General features: G+C 39.2%; 2 protein-coding genes across 2 annotated transcripts in view; both read left to right on the forward strand.

Annotated features, from left to right (window-relative positions):
• snrpd1 (small nuclear ribonucleoprotein D1 polypeptide) lies at nucleotides 1-2,847 on the forward strand. The gene is made up of 4 exons (XM_085791647.1): nucleotides 1-85; nucleotides 1,025-1,101; nucleotides 1,662-1,853; nucleotides 2,617-2,847. Exons 1-4 carry the CDS (start codon nucleotides 72-74, stop codon nucleotides 2,691-2,693), a joined length of 360 nt encoding a protein of 119 aa, XP_085647773.1. The 5' UTR covers nucleotides 1-71; the 3' UTR covers nucleotides 2,694-2,847.
• Nucleotides 2,848-5,965: 3,118 nt separating this feature from the next.
• The window catches only part of LOC146978752 (receptor-type tyrosine-protein phosphatase H-like), a 39,088-nt gene continuing 31,848 nt past the window's right edge, over nucleotides 5,966-13,205 (forward strand). The window contains 7 exon segments of the mRNA XM_085790233.1: nucleotides 5,966-6,025; nucleotides 8,267-8,345; nucleotides 8,603-8,860; nucleotides 9,578-9,835; nucleotides 10,936-11,193; nucleotides 11,911-12,168; nucleotides 12,886-13,143. Coding sequence (XP_085646359.1) covers nucleotides 5,966-6,025; nucleotides 8,267-8,345; nucleotides 8,603-8,860; nucleotides 9,578-9,835; nucleotides 10,936-11,193; nucleotides 11,911-12,168; nucleotides 12,886-13,143 — 1,429 coding nt within the window.

The raw sequence follows: 13,205 nt of genomic DNA on the forward strand, positions 1-13,205 counted from the left end.
TGTGTTTTCACTTGAGCGCTGTAATTTTTTTCTCTCCGGTGGAGGATTTGTGTCTGCAATCCGTCACCATCATGAAACTAGTCAGGTAGGTGGACGTGAAAACACTTTGTCCGTCGAGCTGTGTGATTAGATTAGTCTAAAACGAGCCGACGCCGGCGGATGGAGGTAGATATTCACGGTGCCGAGACGGTGATGGAGGCGGGAAGCGGAATGAATGGAGGGAGGACAGGCTGCTGCTGCTACAAAGACCGGGCACTGGGCTCTGAAATAACCCGATATTCATTCACAACAAACACAGATACACGCTCACATGTGGGGTTATTAATTTCTGAGCCCAGGGTTTAGTCCTGAACTTGTCCAGGTGCTCGGCTAGATACAGTTTGCTAACTCGCATGAATGCCTACGGACGTTACGGTAACGTTAGTCGTAGGCCCCGCCTCTAACGTTACTATTACTACAGCTACTTTAAACCTGAATTAAACCCCGGTTTACTCGAGATTCTTCTCAATGTGATTTGAAAATACTAAATGAAGCAAGAAAGTTTTATTTCAGTCTGAGCGGAGGCCGCGTTTCACCGTAGTGCCTTTGTTTTGGTGCAGGTTAGCTCCACAGCTAACTGAGGCTAAAGGCTAAAGTGGGGGCATTAGGCATTTTGCCCCCGAAATTTACGAGTGTGCATAAAGTACTTTTTTTTTTTAAATCTACATGCGCATGTGCAACCAGTAAATTGTCTGTGTGTTTGTTTGTTTTGTTTAACGCTGGTGAAAATGGAGAGTCAAATAACCTGGTATGGTGGCAGGCCAATGTGTGTGAGGATCATGAATGAAAACTAAATGTAATCAATATTTTCTTTGGTGTGCAACTTTCTGCTTGTGCTCCTAACATTTTAAGTAAGGGGCCACTGTGCTCCTAGAAAATACAAAGTTTGTCTGGGACCCTGCAATTTAAAACTGTACAGAGTCCACAGGTTGATGTGTTTACAATGTGTGTAACCTTGTTCTCTCCTGCTGTTTGTTTTTTAAAGGTTTTTGATGAAGCTCAGCCATGAGACGGTTACTATCGAACTGAAAAATGGCACCCAGGTCCACGGCACCATCACAGGTAAGAAACAGTTGATTCAGTGTAGCCAGGGGTCGGCCAAACATGACCTGTAAACTGCACTGAGAGATTTAGTTTGTTATGGCTCCAGTTAAGATTGAATCTGTTGTGCCATTGAGTCCTTTGCTTTTGGGGTTTTGGGATTGTATTTGTGGTTTTGGAGGCTGTATAAGTGCATAGTGCTAGTGTGCATGGCCAGGTGATCGTTTTTGTGTGGTGCATCCTCAGTGTAGTTTACAGATCATGTTTGGCCGACCCACCACATCACCACAACAAGAGATACTGCATCAAGGCTGTAACAAGGCAGCTTGTCTGCTGAGACTTGGGTTAACTTTAGTTAACAGCACTGGCTCAGGCTGATGTTGCTGCCTCTAGATGTTCAGTCTTACCTGTTTTCTACTCTATTGCAAGGATGGCCGATTCATGAAAACACAGGATTAGTTTGAATAACTTCAAATGAAGCCCCCGTAGCTGGACTTCTTCATGTGGTTGCACGTTGTGCAGTCATTGGGATGGTTAATCTGTTCTCATTTTCATTCTTCTCGTTTTTTTTTCCTGTTTAGGTGTTGATGTAAGTATGAACACCCACCTGAAGGCTGTGAAAATGACCCTGAAGAACAGGGAGCCCACTCAGCTGGAGTCGCTTAGTATCCGTGGCAACAACATCCGCTACTTCATCCTGCCCGACAGCCTCCCACTGGACACCTTGCTGGTCGACATCGAGCCAAAGATCAAGTCCAAGAAGAGGGAAGCAGGTGAGTGTGGAGGAAGTGACACGAGGATACAGTGGGTCGGGTTGTGTTGTTGTAGTTGTTTTGATGTAGAATCCGTTTTAGGGTTATCTACTTCATTTTTAACAGTCACAAGTAAATCTTTAACGTTACCTTGACATGTTTCGACTGCAGCGTGCAATCAAAACATGTCAATGAAGTAGAAAACGCAAAATACTAAAAAGAAGACATAATGAACGTAATCACACCACTGATGTTGGATTCTGTTTTGTCTTAACCCTTGTTTCGTTAAGGTTATGCTGTATGCAAGCGTCAGGGAAATATCTTCCACTCAAGCCCATTTTTCCTCTTAAGCGGATGTAGTTATTGCAGGATGTTGATGCATTAACAAGCTCTACATAGGTTTGTTTATTACGTTTGTAATCAATGTTAAGGTTGGTACGGAGCCTGAACAAGAAGTTGATTATTTTAACCATATAGCAAAAATCCTCGATCTCCTAAGTTAAACACCAATGTCGATGTTAGGTTTGTGCAAAGTGACTCCACGTTTTCATTGCCAACATCGGTGTCTAATGTTAATGGTGTCAGTTCTGCAAAGTGGCAATGTTGCAGTTGAGAAACCAACAATACTAATCTCACCTGAAGTAATTGACCAACATTTAGATTTTATGACGAGTCAAGCAGATCTGGCATCATTCAGTGTAGTTGTTAATAAGGTGTTGAGGAAATTTAACTCTGTTTTGCTGGTAAATGTTTCTGACTAATGTGTTTTTGTGTCTTTTCTCAGTGGCTGGCCGGGGACGAGGAAGAGGACGAGGTCGTGGCAGAGGACGGGGACGAGGTCGGGGCGGCCCCAGGAGATGATCACCAGGCCATACAGTTTCTTCTACACACCAACCAGCTGTTTGTACAGGATTTTTTTTTTCTCAGAGGAAATGGTTTTGTGAATTTCTGTGTTTTTCTTTGTTTTTTCTTATTTTGTACATTAAAATGCTCCTTACGAAGAGGGTAAACTTGACTTATGTGTGTTATTGCTGTGTTGTTGACTGGATTTTTCTTCAAGACAGGCGCTTTGTGTTCCTACATTATGTTTTCGTTACATGGCATAATAAAGGGTGTTTGCATATAAATGTTTGCCAAAGGGATTATTATGTTAGGTTTGTGGTCAAAATGGAGATCAATCAATATATACGTGATATGCACATGCTAAAATCTGTCTTTTAAACGTACAGTTATGTTCATAATAATAGCAGTGTGTTTAAAAAGGTGAGTAAACCTCGAAATTCTTCAAGTAAATTGCATTTTAATGAACACAAATGCATTGGGGACACTGCACATTCTATTTCAAAGCATGAAAATTGGAAAAAGTAATTGAATTTGATCACATTTTACAGAAAGTCAAGAAATATGATGTTCAAAAAAATAGCAGTGTTGACATCTGTCTTTACAAACTCAAAAATTTACTGTAAAAACTAAGAAATGCTTGAAGATTCAACTTTTCTGAGAATCATAAACTAATATTTAGTTGCATAACTGCGGTTTTTGAGAACTGCTTCACATCTGTGGGGCATGGAGTCAACCAACTTCTGGCACCGGTCAACAGGTATTGCAGCCCAGGACAATTGTACTACGTTCCACAATTCCTCTGCATTTCTTGGTTTTGCCTCATGAACAGCATTTTTTATGTCAGCCCACAAGTTTTCAATAGGATTAAGGTCCGGGGATTGTGCTGGCCACTCCATTACAGGAATTCTGTTGGTCTGGAACCATGATTTTGCTCGCTTGCTGGTGTGTATGGGGTCATTGTCTTGTTCAAACACCCATTTCAAGGGCATTTCCTCTTCAGTATACGGCAACATGACTTCTTCCAGTATTCTGGTGTACTCAAACTGATCCATGATCCCTGGTATGCGATAAATAGGACCAACACCATAGTACGAGAAACATCCCCATATCATGATGCTTGCACCACCATGCTTGTGGGGGGGGTGGGGGTCTTCACTGTGTACTGTGGCTTGAATTCAGTGTTTGCAGGACGTCTGACAAACTGTCTGTGGCCCTTAGACACAAAAAGAACAACTCTCATCAGTCCACTAAATATTACACCATTTCTTTTTAGGCCAGTCAATGTGCTCTTTGGCAAATTGTAACCGCTTCATTACATGTCTTTTTTTTAACAATGGGACTTTGCGGGGGCTTCTTGGTGGTAGCTTGGCTTCACATAGACGTTGTCTGATTGTTACAGTACTCACAGGCAATCTTAGATCTAATTTGATCCTCCTGGAGCTGATCATTGGCTGAGCCTTTGCCGTTTTGGTTATTCTCCGATCCATTCGAACGGTCGTTTTTCTTTTTCTTCCTCGCCTTTCTGGTTTTGGCTGCCATTTTAAAGAGTTTGATATCATTTTAGCTGAACAGCCTATAATTTTCTGCACTTCTTTATAGGTTTTCCCCTCTTTGATTAATTTCTTAATCTAAGAATGCTCTTCTTCTTAACAGTGTCTTGAACAACCCATTTTACTCTGTTTTTCAAGGACAAATGCACAGCCAGCATATGCAGCATCAGTGGCCTTGATCCTTGAATAAGGGCCACCTGTTTAACACCTATTTCTTTTCACATAATCAATGACCTCAATAATTGAACCTGGCACTGCTATTTTTTTGAACATCGCCTTTCAGTAAATGATTCAGTTTCACAGAATCAGCAGCATGCACGTCATGCCTGTTGGGTCTGTTGGTTTTCTATGCCTTTACTAAACCTTCTAGAAAAAGTTGAAATTCTTATCTTGCAAGTGATGTCGGACTGCTATTATTTTGAACACAACTGTATGTGGAGTTATATATTCAAGTAAAGTGCAGAGTCCTCTGCTTTAATTGCAGGTACTGATAGTCATACAGTAGTACTCAGTTTCCTGAGTCTAGATCATTTCAGTTTTTCATCGAGGTTAGTAAGAAGGCCTGTTTCCACCAGACTGCCAGTAGAGGCTGCTACAGAGCAGCGTTTGAACTAGAAGAAAATGCAGGCAACACAAATTAATACTGCAACAGGAACATTACAAAGGCCTCTGTATACAAGGTCAAAAGGGGGGAGGCAGCTATTTACCTAATTTAAACTTAATCATTTGTGAATATGGGAAAGAACCAGATGATATGAAAGGAGGAAATAGTTGAGAATTAAAAGTCAACACCTCTGGAGTACAGTGGATATTGGACTACATCAGCTCAGGCTGGAAGAAATCCTTTGCTCACTTAAAGAGGCACCACTGAAGTTAGAAACCTGAAGTTCATCTTCATCCTTTAACAAGTTTATAGTATGTGTTTAGCTTAACAAACCGTAACGATGATGAAGTCTTTATCTTTTAAAACAACCTCAAACCACTTGTTGCTGTGTGTCTTTCTGAGTCTTCTCTGGGTAAGTATTTTTTAAACTTTCTACTTTGATAGTCATCGGCTGGTGCAACTTTAATATGATTTATTATTGTTTTTAGATTTAATTATTTTTATTATATTTATTAATGACGTGAATTAAAATATCGTTAACATTAAAAAGTGTCGGGATGAAGAGTAAATTTAAAAAAAGACTTGCACAACATGAGATTGGTGGACTTTTTCAGATGGTGAAAGATGAGTTATACATGGATAGAGATACTTTATTTATCCCCATAGGCAAAATATTGTATCCAACATCTCCTTAACATATAGGAACATATTAAAACAATATAACTGGGACCTGGAGGCCAGCATGTAGGTGCACTGTGCATATGAGCTGCAAATTGATTAATTGAGGAATAAAATAGAAGAAAGTGAATTTAGAGTAGCATGTACAGTATAACTTAATATAACTTTGTGTGCATGTGTGTTACAGTACAAGATACAGATATGTGTTTTTTTTGTCTGTTTTGTTTTTGTTCTATTTTGTCTTTTTTTTATGCAATTGATAAGTAGTGTCTAAATCAAGTTGGGACTTTTGTTGCATGTTTTGTCCGTGATGATTGTTGTTGATAAGGAAGTAGAGGTACAAAAAGCAAGATATATGAATTTCACACCTTTATTTGACCTATTGTTTTCCTCAATGTTCTTCTTACAATGGAAATCCAACTTCCATGCATAATCAGTGAAAAGAAAACTTTACAGAAATGTCTGGCCTTATGTCAGACTTACTCAACTCCAAGGACACGTCAATGTTCCTCCTGGAGGTGGGGTAGGAGGGGTGGGGGGTGCAATAAGTGTTTAAATAAAAAAATATTTGAAAATTCCTACCAAACCAACGGTACATGCTACAATTTTGAAACTTTCACCAAAATGTAGCCCCAGTACTGCTGAAACTTTTGTCTGCTTAAACGCCTACAAATTATGAATATTGTTTTCCAAGGGTTAGCCTACAGTGCATGGAAATGTGTGAACAGGACTGTAAACATAATATATCCAATTCTTGCTAAATACATTTTCAATCTTTCCTGAAAAAAATTGAGAATATTTTGGAGTCGTGGTTGATGAAGTTTGGCAAATGTCAGAATTTTATCTCAAAAACTGAATTTTTGAGAACATTTTGAATTCTGCTCTCACGGAAACAACTGCAGTCAATGTAACAGTGGCATTTTTAAACATCAGATTTTATTTTTTTTATGAAGCAAAGCACTTCTCATTAAAAACAAATCACCAACATTTCCATGCGGTCAAGATGCATTTTATGTAGGCTATTATCAGATTTTTGTTTAGATAGGTAATAGAATTTCTGACATTTTGACAATTTTTGAAATCTGCTACGACAACTTAGGAGCTGGTTTTTGGTTCTGATTTCAAGCCCCAGCAGGGCGACGACGACCAGAGGGGAACCGTAAGTTTTGCTTTTACCCACCATGTCTCTCCCTCGACGCAGAGGGGAGGGGGGAGGAGGGGGGGCGGTGTTTCGTACCCGTGCAGGGAAGTTACATAGTGCAGTTTCAGCCGACGCGACCCGGCTCAGGCTGCGGCGGCAGCAGCACCATTCATCCTATTAACCATTTTTCTACCATTGCAATGAGTCTGGAAACATTATTTTAAGGCCGAAAAACTCTGCAATGTTACTTTAAATTTACTCAGAGAGGTTAGGGCTCTGTGTAGATTTCACCATCAGATGTAGGTCACACATCTGGACTTGATATTTTATTCAGGTGTGGGTCCTTCCCTCTGTTCCCTAACAAACCTTTTTCTGTGTTTAGGATGACACTGATTCCACTGTAACCGTAATAATCCAAACACCTACAGCACCACAAACAGGTCGTAAGTATCCATCTCACTCTTTAATGGTTGTGGTGTGATGTTTGTATTGTCACATATCATACTGCAGATAGTAATCTAAACAGATTGTCATGTTTAGCTGCATTTGCAATGATCATATAATATTATGGTATTGTGGTATGGTGTGATTTTGTCTTATTCATTGCTTTAACAAAAGCTTTGTCCTGTCTGCCATCTCTGCACTCAATAACCTCCCCCAATAGCCCTGTATGGACCCAGTCCTCCTGAGTGTGTCATAAGTGTTTGGTTGTCTGGTGTGTGTATATGTATATGTTGCTTAGTGTCTGGTGGTGTTTTTACATGTTTCTCATTGTTGGTTGTATTCATGTGGCTCAGTGTTGTATGTTGATAGTGTGAAGATGAATTTCCCTATGGGACAATAAAGGCATTCTATCTATGAGCAAGTTGGAATCCCCACTGTGGCACAACAGGTGCTGAACACTGGCCTGCTTTTTTTTTCTTCTTTTTTACATCCCACATCCATGATAAAGGCTCTTTTTCATTAGGCCTGTGTTAATCTGAAAACAGTAAGATTGAATAAAATGAATTGAATAAAATGATCTTGTTTTTAAGAAATCCTGTAAGACATTGTTTTACTGTTTAATTTTCATTAATATAAGAAAGTAGGGATAAGTAGTCAACTAGTAGAAAATAACATGACGCCGTGGGCTGTCCTCCCCTATTTTTTCAGTCACCAGCCGCCACTGGTTTGAAGGTATCACCAGCACTGGAGTCAACGTCCCTACACCAACTGGTAAGAGAGCATTTTCTTTTTATACAGCTGTAAAACAAGAGGCAGACCAGAGCTCTGTACCAACATCTAACATCAAGTTTCTCAGTAACAGAGCGATGTTACTGTGATATTTTTGGCTGTTGCTGATAAGATAATTAACTGAATCGAACCATATATTTGATCAAAAACAGCTCCGGACAACCCAGTGATGATATTGTCCACTCAGTGATCTTAGTTCCTGACAATAAGGATGTGATGCTGTTGAACCAAACTGAGAGCACTATAGGTCTGATGTAGGACAACAAGGTTAACATCACCTCAGGATAAATGCTACAATATGAGAGCCATGGTTGTATAGAGAAGGAAGATATGAATCAATCTTATCAACGGACGTCAGTAGAGTTTGAGGTCTCTTCATTTACAGCTGGGACAGTATTTAGTTTCACTCTTCACTGTGTTTGAGAGACTCAGCAGCACTGGATAGACATTTGAAGCTGTTAGTGGTTGGTGGCAAAGTAATTGAACCATGGTTTAGCCATATTTAACTGTCTAATTATCATGCCAGGTCATGATTGTTGTTATATTTTGATATTATCGTAACAAATTGGTCCTGTTTATAAAGTTACTGCTATTAATTACGGATGATGCAACAGGAAACCTACGAAAGACACAAATTACTTTCTCTTATATGCAAACTGCTTATAATTGTTTCAACAAGATGCCTGAATATTGACTTTCCTCTCTTCCTTTCTGATCCCAGCTCCTCCTAATGCTGAAGGGTTTCAAGCAGTGACCCAAAATGAGACCAGTATAACTCTGGAGTGGACAAAAGTGGACAACATCACCGACTATATACTTAAGTTCAATGACAGAGAGGAAACAGTCACTTCACCAGAGGGACAAAATCCTGTGAGACACACAATCTCAGGACTCACAAGTGGAACAACATACACCTTCACTCTCTTGACTGTGTTTGAAGGTATCAGCAGCACTGGAGTCAACCTCACTGCATCAACTGGTAAGAGAGTATTTTCTTTTTCTACAGCTGTAAAACAAGAGGCAGACCAGAGCTCTGTACCAACATCTAACATGTTGGTGTGATATTTTATATTTATATACTGACAATGTTAAGGATGTGATGCTGTTGAACCAAACTGAGAGCACTATAGGTCTGATGTAGGACAACAAGGTTAATATCACCTCGGGATAAATGCTACAATATGAGAGCCATGGTTGTATAGAGAAGGAAGATATGAATCAATCTTATCAACGGACGTCAGTAGAGTTTGAGGTCTCTTCATTTACAGCTGGGACAGTATTTAGTTTCACTCTTCACTGTGTTTAAGAGACTCAGCAGCACTGGATAGACATTTGAAGCTGTTAGTGGTTGGTGGCAAAGTAATTGAACCATGGTTTACAAATTCTAGATCGACTCATTAAGTACAGCCTAATTTTCATATTATTTTTAACATTATGTTACCATATTTTTTTTTTAGCAAATCACTCCTGTTCAGACGATAAAGAAGATGAGGATTTGTTGTAATATCAGCACTGTTGAAAATCAAATTGCCACCGTTTCTGCAAATTGTCTCTTTGTATGCAAACTCCTTATAATCCTTTATACAAGAAACCTGAATACTGACATTAATAGTTTAGCATTTCTTCATAAAAAATAATAACAAAAAAATAACATCAACATCTTGTTAAACCTTCCTCTCTTCCTTTCTGATCCCAGCTCCTCGTAATGCTGAAGGGTTTCAAGCAGTGACCCAAAATGAGACCAGTATAACTCTGGAGTGGACAAAAGTGGACAACATCACCGACTATATACTGAAGTTCAGTGACAGAGAGGAAACAGTCACAGCACCAGAGGGACAAAATCCTGTGAGACACACAATCTCAGGACTCACACGTGCAACAACATACACCTTCACTCTCTTTACTGTGTTTGATCACATCAACAGCACTGGAGTCAACGTCACTGCATCAACTGGTAAGAGAGTATTTTCTTTTTCTACAGCTGTAAAACAAGAGGCAGACCAGAGCTCTGTACCAACATCTAACATGTTAGTGTGATATTTTATATTTATATACTGACAATGTTAAGGATGTGATGCTGTTGAACCAAACTGAGAGCACTATAGGTCTGATGTAGGACGACAAGGTTAACATCACCTCAGGATGAATGCTACAATATGAGAGCCATGGTTGTATAGAGAAGGAAGATATGAATCAATCTTATCAACAGACGTCAGTAGAGTTTGAGGTCTCTTCATTTACAGCTGGGACAGTGTTTAGTTTCACTCTTCACTGTGTTTGAGAGACTCAGCAGCACTGGATGGACATTTGAAGAAGTTAGTGGTTGGTGGCAAAGTAATTGAACCATGGTTTACAAATTCTAGATTGACTCATGATTAAGGATAGCCTACTTGTAATTTTCATATTATTTTGAACATTATGTTACCATATTTAACTGAAAGACACACAAGACTAAATGCAACAGAACTAATCAAAGCAACAGGTGAGGAGACAGGAGGGCAAAGAAAGCTGATTGGTGGAGACACAAGGAGCAGGGCAGGGCTGACGAGGTGAAACACAGGACAGGTGTGCAAGGAGAGTGTGGAGGGAAAACACAGGAAGTAACACTAGAACAAAATGCACAAGAGCTAAACTACAAAATAAAACAGGAACTGAAGAAAACAAGAGTCCAAAACAACAGAAAACCGAGCCACTAAATGGCGGCAGGCTCAGGGCCATGAGCAGTGGTATATTACAGTAAACAAACTTATCAATGCAGCATCGGTAGAATATGAGGTCTCAGGGACAGTGTTTAATTTCACACACTTTGGTTGTGATGTACAAAATCTGTCATATTTAACTGTCTAATTATCATGCCAGGTCATGATTGTTGTTATATTATGATATTATCGTAACAAATTGGTCCTGTTTATAAAGTTACTGGTATTAATTACGGATGATGCAACAGGAAACCTACGAAAGACACAAATTACTTTCTCTTATATGCAAACTGCTTATAATTGTTTCAACAAGATGCCTGAATATTGACTTTCCTCTCTTCCTTTCTGATCCCAGCTCCTCCTAATGCTGAAGGGTTTCAAGCAGTGACCCAAAATGAGACCAGTATAACTCTGGAGTGGACAAAAGTGGACAACATCACCGACTATATACTTAAGTTCAATGACAGAGAGGAAACAGTCACTGCAGCAGAAGGACAAAATCCTGTGAGACACACAATCTCAGGACTCACAAGTGGAACAACATACACCTTCACTCTCTTGACTGTGTTTGATCACATCAACAGCACTGGAGTCAACCTCACTGCATCAACTGGTAAGAGAGTATTTTCTTTTTATACAGCTGTAAAACAAGAGGCAGACCAGAGCTCTGTACCAACATCTAACATGTTGGTGTGATATTTTATAATTTATATACTGACAATGTTAAGGATGTGATGCTGTTGAACCAAACTGAGAGCACTATAGGTCTGATGTAGGACAACAAGGTTAACATCATCTCAGGATAAATGCTACAATATGAGAGCCATGGTTGTATAGAGAAGGAAGATATTAATCAATCTTCTGACGTCAGTAGAGTTTGAGGTCTCTTCATTTACAGCTGGGACAGTATTTAGTTTCACTCTTCACTGTGTTTGAGAGACTCAGCAGCACTGGATGGACATTTGAAGAAGTTAGTGGTAGGTGGCAAAGTAATTGAACCATGGTTTACAAATTCTAGATCGACTCATGATTAAGTATAGCCTAATTTTCATATTATTTTCAACATTATGTTACCATATATTTTTTTAGCAAATCACTTCTGTTCAGATTATAAAGAAGATGAGGATTTGTTGTTACCAGTATCACTGTTGAAAATCAAATTGCCACCGTTTCTGCAAATTGTCTCTGTGTATGCAAACTCCTTATAATCCTTTATATAGGGAAACCTGAATACTGACATTAATAGTTTATTATTTCTTTATAAAAAATGATAACAAAAAAATAACATCAACATCTTGTTAAACCTTCCTCTCTTCCTTTCTGATCCCAGCTCCTCCTAATGCTGAAGGGTTTCAAGCAGTGACCCAAAATGAGACCAGTATAACTCTGGAGTGGACAAAAGTGGACAACATCACCGACTATATACTTAAGTTCAATGACAGAGAGGAAACAGTCACTGCAGCAGAAGGACAAAATCCTGTGAGACACACAATCTCAGGACTCACAAGTGGAACAACATACACCTTCACTCTCTTGACTGTGTTTGATCACATCAACAGCACTGGAGTCAACCTCACTGCATCAACTGGTAAGAGAGTATTTTCTTTTTATACAGCTGTAAAACAAGAGGCAGACCAGAGCTCTGTACCAACATCTAACATGTTGGTGTGATATTTTATAATTTATATACTGACAATGTTAAGGATGTGATGCTGTTGAACCAAACTGAGAGCACTATAGGTCTGATGTAGGACAACAAGGTTAACATCATCTCAGGATAAATGCTACAATATGAGAGCCATGGTTGTATAGAGAAGGAAGATATTAATCAATCTTCTGACGTCAGTAGAGTTTGAGGTCTCTTCATTTACAGCTGGGACAGTATTTAGTTTCACTCTTCACTGTGTTTGAGAGACTCAGCAGCACTGGATGGACATTTGAAGAAGTTAGTGGTAGGTGGCAAAGTAATTGAACCATGGTTTACAAATTCTAGATCGACTCATGATTAAGTATAGCCTAATTTTCATATTATTTTCAACATTATGTTACCATATATTTTTTTAGCAAATCACTTCTGTTCAGATTATAAAGAAGATGAGGATTTGTTGTTACCAGTATCACTGTTGAAAATCAAATTGCCACCGTTTCTGCAAATTGTCTCTGTGTATGCAAACTCCTTATAATCCTTTATATAGGGAAACCTGAATACTGACATTAATAGTTTATTATTTCTTTATAAAAAATGATAACAAAAAAATAACATCAACATCTTGTTAAACCTTCCTCTCTTCCTTTCTGATCCCAGCTCCTCGTAATGCTGAAGGGTTTCAAGCAGTGACCCAAAGTGAGACCAGTATAACTCTGGAGTGGATAAAAGTGGACAACATCCCCAACTATATACTTAAGGTCGATAACAAAGAGGAAACAGTCACAGCACCAGAGGGACAAAACCCTGTGAGACACACAATCTTAGGACTCACAAGTGCAACAACATACACCTTCACTCTCTTGACTGTGTTTGATCACATCAACAGCACTGGAGTCAGCCTCACTGCATCAACTGGTAAGAGAGTATTTTCTTTTTCTACAGCTGTAAAACAAGAGGCAGACCAGAGCTCTGTACCA

Source organism: Trachurus japonicus, chromosome 11, assembly GCF_045865225.1.
Source record: "Trachurus japonicus isolate A0001 chromosome 11, Traja_1.0".
Classification (NCBI taxonomy): domain Eukaryota; kingdom Metazoa; phylum Chordata; class Actinopteri; order Carangiformes; family Carangidae; genus Trachurus; species Trachurus japonicus.

Coding starts and splice junctions, on each gene's coding strand:
- snrpd1 (XM_085791647.1), top strand. Junction 1,102..1,661: donor GGTCCACGGCACCATCACAG/GTAAGAAACAGT, acceptor TTTCCTGTTTAG/GTGTTGATGTAAGTATGAAC. Junction 1,854..2,616: donor GTCCAAGAAGAGGGAAGCAG/GTGAGTGTGGAG, acceptor GTCTTTTCTCAG/TGGCTGGCCGGGGACGAGGA.